The following is a 7,382-nucleotide window of genomic DNA, read 5'->3' on the forward strand; positions in this document are numbered from 1 at the left end:
GGGTCAAGTTATAAACGAATGCACCTCGAGGCAGAGAAACGCGCGCAAGCGTAATCATATGCTCTCTTTTCCAACGAAGGGTGACAACTGATTTTGTGTCGCATTTCGTTGCTTGGTTAAAGCTTAAACAGTCTTATCTGTGCGGCCGTCATACCCACACAGTCATACACACTATTTCAGGCATAACATTTCTGTTTTCTGTCCCTTATCCTGTGTGGGATATGATTAAACATTACCAGCCTAATCAATACCCTGGACATTGTACCCGTATCAATAATATCGTAATGTGATCAAATATCGCCGTGTCGTTACCTCATACAAACTTACTGCCGTCTAGGTCGAACTCTACCATTGACCCCGAGAGATTAGCCCTAGATTAGTGTTCCTAGTTTCTGTGATTTGTCTCGACGGCGACACACAACAGTGATATGTGGGACTGAGCCGGCCGATCGAATTACACTTCAAGGCCTTTATTTAAAATACCGAAGGCATACTCATTCTTAAACCAAGGTAAGCATGTTTTCAATAATTGAAGACACATATGTCCATGCATGTGTACCTGTCCAAGGGAACCAAAATGAGTGTCATCCCTGGTCAGTAAGCTACACAACAGGCTTTAAATATCGTCGTTGTGTTAGTGATACAAGTAACAACATTGATTTTGAAAAGTATCGATACTACTAGATATAAACATATATACGTTAAAGGGAAAATTAGTGTTATTTATAATAAGAACTTTCTCTGTGGTTATTCGTCTGATTACTGTTTCTTCATGACCTATTCATTGACAAAGCCCACACCTAGTAACTTGACACAGCGATATAGTGCCTAAAAGAGAGGTGGTTCAACGCAGCTATCTACACTGTCAATATTGGGTGTGACCACCATTGGCGTTGATTACAGCGAGACAGTGTCGGCAAATTGAGCACACCAGGTGATTGAAAAATGCCTGGCTGATGTTGTATATGTCAACCAACGATTTGCCCAGCTGAGCGTTAAATGCTGATCCTGGGCCTGTCGTACACGTCGTAGATCTCATTCCAGACATGTTTCAGTGGTGGAGAGGTCTACAGTGTGCATCAATGAATGCGTTCCTGATGATGCTGTGGACGCAAAATTTGGCGAATCGCCGGACTTGTCCACCGGTTGCGTATATGTTCTGCCTATAATTGGTCTCACTCAAGGGATTGTCCGAACTGTCAGTTCCCTCAGCTTAGTACCGATTCCCTGAATGTATCAACCGAATATGGATGTCGTGACGTTGTACATGGACGAGCGGTTCATGGCACTGTGTGATACTCTTCTGAGAGATCAAGTATTCAAATTATCTCACAGTGTGTTGGCTGGGTGGTATGGGAGGCAGCTCGCATTCACTCTAGAACAGGGTGCTGGGGTAGCCTAGTAGTTAAAGCGTTCGCTCGTCACGCTGAAAGCCCGGGTTCGATTCCCCACATTGCTGGAATATTGCCAAAAGCGGCGTAAAACATAACTCGCTCACACGCTCACTCACGGGTGACATTCCTTTGCATTCTCTTGTAATCCTGGAATTAATTTGAGCACATTCCCTTCAAATCGCCTTGAATTATCGTTACATTGATCGTCATAATCGAAGAACGATAAGTGAAAACACGTTGCAAACATCTTTCGGTCAGTTGATACTGTGATTGTCAAGGCTGGTAGTGAGTGAGTTGAGTTTAGTCTTACGCCGCAATATTCCAGCAATATCACGGCGGAGAACACCAGAAATCGGCTTCACATATTGTACCCACTTGGGGAATCGAACCCGGGTCTAAGGCGTGACGAGCGAACGCTTTAACCACTAGGCTACCCCACCGCCCCCGTCAAGGCTGATAACCTTTGAGAAAACATTTTCAACATTCCATTCATCATACGGTCGATATCTTGTGTCGTGTCGCAGCTAAGAAACAGAGATAGGCTTATCAACGTAGTTCTATGTATATATGTTCGAGACTCTTGTGGAATGGGTTTTAAATTGCCATAATGTCGTTAGTCAAACTGAACGTCAACTCAATCAATCTTTATTCAATCAATCAATCTTTATTTCATACTGAAAGGCCACAGGCCTGTAGTACATTGATTAATCATGTGCGGGTAGTAGAAACATTCTTTCTGAGAATAAAATCTATAGCCCGTTTTTATATTGTATCGTCTTCGTAAATAAAATAGTTTTACATGTTCATGCTAGTGTTAGACTCCATCTGTGATACTCTAGTTATTTTACAGTCCTTCGATGACTGATTATTTAGCAACTTTAATTTATTGTTTATGTAAAACATTTCTTGTCACTATATGGCTGAAATATTGCCGAGGTGACGTTAAATTCTAAATCACTCACTCACTCCGAGAATAAAAGCTTTGTGAATATATATGGACAATCTTTCTAAATGTGTTTTACTGGAGTTATTCATCAATGACATAAACTTATGAGTTTCAGGATGTACATAATAATATTTCTTTATATATCTATTTCTTAACGATAAGTATGCTGGCAAACACATAAAAAGTGAAATTCATCTTCGACCCCGTGTAAGTTGCACATTTGACAGATTTTACTTTCTTTCTTAATTCCTTGGTATCTCCCAGTTTCAACATATAAATCATGCGCGGAGCAGCGGAATCTCACCAGTGAAGATTTATGTTTCCTTATGGTCAGAACTGAACAGACAGAATGAGAATGAGATTCTACAAATTGTTCATGCCAGGCATTGCCGAAGCCGATAGATGATAATAAGTGTTTTATGTCTGTTACCCAATTACGTTTTCCATGGCTATCATATAGTATCATCATATCATATCATAACATTTTCTTGGCAATCTGTATGACGACATTGTTAATGATTTAAACCAATATCTAATAATTTTTACATTTGATTCTATGTACAATGGATATCTTTCACATTCTCCGTAAACTATACAAGTTGACGTGGCTGTTTTTACGCCCAGAAATGTCTTGCATGCATACGAATGGACTTTTTCTATAACATCAAAAGTTTTAAAGCCCCATACTTCTGCACCATATAACAAAATTGGAATTTAATTTTGGCGTCAAATATTTTGAAAAAAGACTTGTAAGACAAGTCGCCTAAAATATGTATATATTTTGTTATACCTATTAAAATTTTCTTTGCTTGTATAGCTGCCTGTGATGTGTGTACTGTCCATGAAAGATGATTGGTAAAATGCACACCTAATAAGTATTTATACGAAGTGGTTGTTTCCAGTCTATTTCCCTTGAAGAACCATTTTTCATTATTGGCTAGTTTACCTCCATTTTTAAAATGAGTGTTTAACTCCATTTTTAATATGAGTATTTAAAAAATTCAGAGATGGTAGAGTCTATACTAGAAGATTTATTAGCTCTTAAGTTTGTGATACTATGAAGTATTTCCTCCTTAGTAATTGGGAGTCAAGAATATCTTCTACGAAGCTTGAACTAAAATCAGAACGATCAGAATTATTCACTTCTGTGTCAGACTGGTCACGTGATTCACTGTCATTATCCGAGTCGTAGAACAGGTCACTGAAATGGCTGTACCAATCTTCAATTTGTATATTATTCCTCGAATGCGCTTGTCCGTTTATTTTTTTTTCAGCATAGACCAAAATGTTTTGAATCAGCTATGCAAAGACCTTCAGTTATCAAATGAACACTTCTATCGATATCAGTAAATGCTGAATCCAGAGACTCACTAAGTAGTCCTTGTACATTGTCTGAAAGAATATTTTGTCTAAAGTGATTATTAAACTGAACAATTGCTCGATACTCCAATGCACCGTTTCAAACACAGTCCTATCTCATATCTATTGAAGGGTTGCAAGAATACTGCTGAACTAAACATATATTTATATAAGCGCAGCTCCTTCAGTATAGTACTTTATATCGTTCATAGACTGTTCTTCTCTTGCGTGCTGATGAACCAGCCATTTGTCACTTAAACCGACAAATATTCGCCTATATCAACCATCATTTAGTAGTGTCGCCATATGGCTGGAATATTGCTGAATGCGGCGTAAAACTAAACTCACTCACTCGCTCACTCATTTCGTAGTACCAAGTTTCAAGTTAAAACACACCAAGACGGCTTAAACCTTGGGGTCAGTTTATGACGCCAGAATGAGCCGTAGACGTTATTGTACTTTAACATAAAGTATTTTCCGAATGACCTCTTTGCGTTTTGTCCATCGTCAAAACTAAAGGCTATTATATATATATATACACGCAGGTTTCATCATCGGAAACGGACCGTCTAGATGCCTGTGCGACCCCGGACCAGTTACCGTGCCTCCTACCCTGGGCATGATGTTCGAAACAGTTCCTATAGAACCCCTCGCCCTGTACCCAGAGTCAAACCTGAGGCTCACTCAAATTACACCCGGGGCTGGGGTGTGGTCAAGGCATGGGCTTTTGGAAAAGGAATTGCAGGATACTCTTCTCCCAGGCCGAAACCTCGCTGTCCCACGTCAGCTTCAAGAGGCAACTGCCACCTCGGACGTAATGGTAAGGTGGCCCCTCTTCTTAACGGCACTGCAACACCAAGGTCCATTTCAGCACCTCCTAGAATAAAGTCGGAGGCACAGGGCATTGCTTCAGTCAGCAGAGGCAAAAGGATGAAGGTTATTGTCCATGAGTATGGGGAGCACGGACCTACGCCTAGAGTTCCAAGGGTCAAGCCAGAAGCTGAGGAAACTGCAACAGTTCACAAAGGCGGAAGGATGTATAATCTTGTTCACAAGTATGCCATGATGCCTTCATCGTCTCGAGCTGTTCCTCGCGTCAAACCCGAAGCAGAAGGAATAGCTGAAGTGAGTAAGGGTAAGCGGATGAATAATATCATCCATAAGTATGGCAATAATGAAAGGACACCAAGGAGACCTGTACGTGTAAAACCTGAAGCAGAACAATCAGCAGAACTCGATAAAGGAAAGCGAATGGAAAGACTGATTCACAGCTATGGGCGTATGCCCCTCTCGTCGCGTCCAGTTCCGCGGGTCAAGCCGGAGGCTGAGATGAGTGCAGGTATAGCCCAGGGTGGGAGGATGTCCAGACTCATGCATGACCCCCGGAGCTGCCCTATCACACCACGCCCAGTTCCAAGGGTGACTACTGCTGAGGCAGATAACATTCTAAGGAAGAGCTATGGTCAGATGGGAAGAATTCTTCGAAATCATGGTCAGCGATCATACATATTTGTTCCTGGGCAACAGAGGAAGTCATTCGAGCAGGCAAGGACTATGTAGGTACGGACTAGTGACCGGATAGTGTTGTGTGTTCGTAGTCCGCGCTCGATGCCAATACTGATATTGTCTCATAAATTTGGAACCCATTTTATTCAAATGCCGAAACAGTATTATTTTCAGATTTGTTGTTCGGGTTGAATAAACTGAAGCGCCATATATCTGTTCATAGCAGATGCCTCGTTATTTCGATGAGTCGGTGGTTTGGTTGGTTGACTCAGCAATTTTCCAGCTATATGGCAAATAATCGAGTCTAGACCAGACAATCCAGTGATCAACATCATGATCATCGTTCAACGCATTTGGGATACGATGATATGTGTCAACCAAGACAGCAAGTCTGACCACCCGATCCCGTCTTACGACATACATGGGTTACTAAAGACAAATAAATAAATACGGCCCCACTTCTAACCCGGATCTGGTTATATAACAGATTCACACAGATTATAAGCCAGGTGGGTTCTCGTATCGTAAATAACACAATCCTATTAGGAATGATAATTGTATTATCCGAGCCTTTGGTAAGCTCAGTGAGTTCTTTCCATTCCTTACCGTCGCATCCCAATCGCGTGGATCGATGCTCATGCTGGTCACTGGATTGAATGATCCAGACTCGATTATTTACAGACCGCCGCCATAGAGTGAGTGAGTGAGTGAGTTTAGTTGCATGCAAGACAACCCAAACCTTCAAGAGCTGAAATATTGCTGAGTGCGGAGTAAAACGAAACTCACTCATTCACTCAATCTTTCCATTACTAATGTATTCTTATCACGAAGCTGTGTGGTAGCGGAGTTGTTAATGCGTTCGCCCGCTGGAATGTTGTTAAAAGCGGTGGGATACCTCATAAATTCTTATTGCGATATGGAAACACAAAAGGGTAATAATCCCTTTATCATACAGTGTCAATCTCAAAGTTCAAGATATATTACATTCAACCTTACAAACAGCGTGGGGATACAACGCCTAGGTGAACCATCCCTTTAACTACATGTTGAGCCGACACCTTTGTTTGCACAAGCATGCACAGGTCGGGAAACGTGATTTAACATATGAGAAACGTTATCCAGTTGCAAGTCGAGATCGCTTCTTTGAAATTAGTTCGTTGTTATTGCCTCATTTGCAAATTTATCGGATCGTTATTTACCCAGTGTACAGGATTTGTTTGTCTATCCGATAACGCTGTCAGTGATATGAATAAATCATGTTGGTCGGCTGGTAGGTTGTCTAACGCCTGTTTTGGCTGATTTTATATGTTTGGTTATGAGGGTATTATGCGTTGCGATATTTGGGTTGGAAGTGTTTTATTTAATTCTTTTAGCATGCGCTTGACTGATTGATTTATTGATTGTTTGTTGTTTAACGCCGCCCATTTTTATCAAATACCGAAACAGTATTATTTTCAGATTTTGTTGTTCAGGGTGAATAAACTGAAGCGCCATATGTCTGTTCATGGCAGATGCCTCGTTATTTCAAAGAGTCACTGGTTTGGTTGGTTGGTTTGTTGTTTAAAGCCGCACTCAGCAATAGTCCAGCTCTTTTGCGGCGGTTTGTAAATAATCGAGTCTGGACCATACAATCCAGTGATCAACAGCATGAGCACTGCTCTACGCGATTGGGATGCGGTGATGTATTACTCGCCAGTGTAAGATACTGCAGTGTAATATTTTACGGCAGTATTACACTATATAAGTTGTATGCTTCTCGCGAGGGTAATACGGTCTGATGTACGCCTCTTTGTAGCAGTGTCACCCGAGCCGAATATTACACTGCAGTATATCAGGCGTACATCAAAGAAGCATACAACGTATTTATCTTACCGCCATGTTAAATGTACAAAATATCATTTTATTTTATGTTAAAGATCGCTACCGACTATATGACATACAAAGAAAATGGCGTCTGCCTCTCGACTGGATTTTTAACATCAGTGAAACATATTCTGACAAGCATAAAACTGCTTTAAAAAATGTTACTTATGTGCAAACCACTCAATGTATAAAATAGCTTAAATAAAGCAGTGAAAGTCGGTAAAATAAATCTGTACATAGTGAACACAAAAACAGCTGATGGAACGGTTTTCGAACACCGGGCACGGCATGCGTCATATTATGACGTCATACGA

At 40.9% G+C, this 7,382-nt stretch overlaps 1 protein-coding gene across 1 annotated transcript; it reads left to right on the forward strand.

Annotated features, from left to right (window-relative positions):
* The first annotated feature begins 293 nt into the window (after positions 1-293).
* On the forward strand, positions 294-5,491 carry LOC124274154. The gene is made up of 2 exons (XM_046709472.1): positions 294-510; positions 4,245-5,491. The coding sequence occupies exon 2, from the start codon at positions 4,273-4,275 to the stop codon at positions 5,257-5,259; it is 987 nt and encodes a 328-aa protein (XP_046565428.1). The 5' UTR covers positions 294-510; positions 4,245-4,272; the 3' UTR covers positions 5,260-5,491.
* Positions 5,492-7,382: the final 1,891 nt, after the last annotated feature.

The sequence above is a fragment of the Haliotis rubra genome, unplaced genomic scaffold (assembly GCF_003918875.1).
Source record: "Haliotis rubra isolate DU_JTF1 unplaced genomic scaffold, ASM391887v1 Scf1881, whole genome shotgun sequence".
Classification (NCBI taxonomy): domain Eukaryota; kingdom Metazoa; phylum Mollusca; class Gastropoda; order Lepetellida; family Haliotidae; genus Haliotis; species Haliotis rubra.

Bases quoted from the DNA above. Each gene is read 5' to 3' on its own strand.
- LOC124274154 (XM_046709472.1), top strand. From the start codon at position 4,273: ATGCCTGTGCGACCCCGGACCAGTTACCGTGCCTCCTACCCTGGGCAT.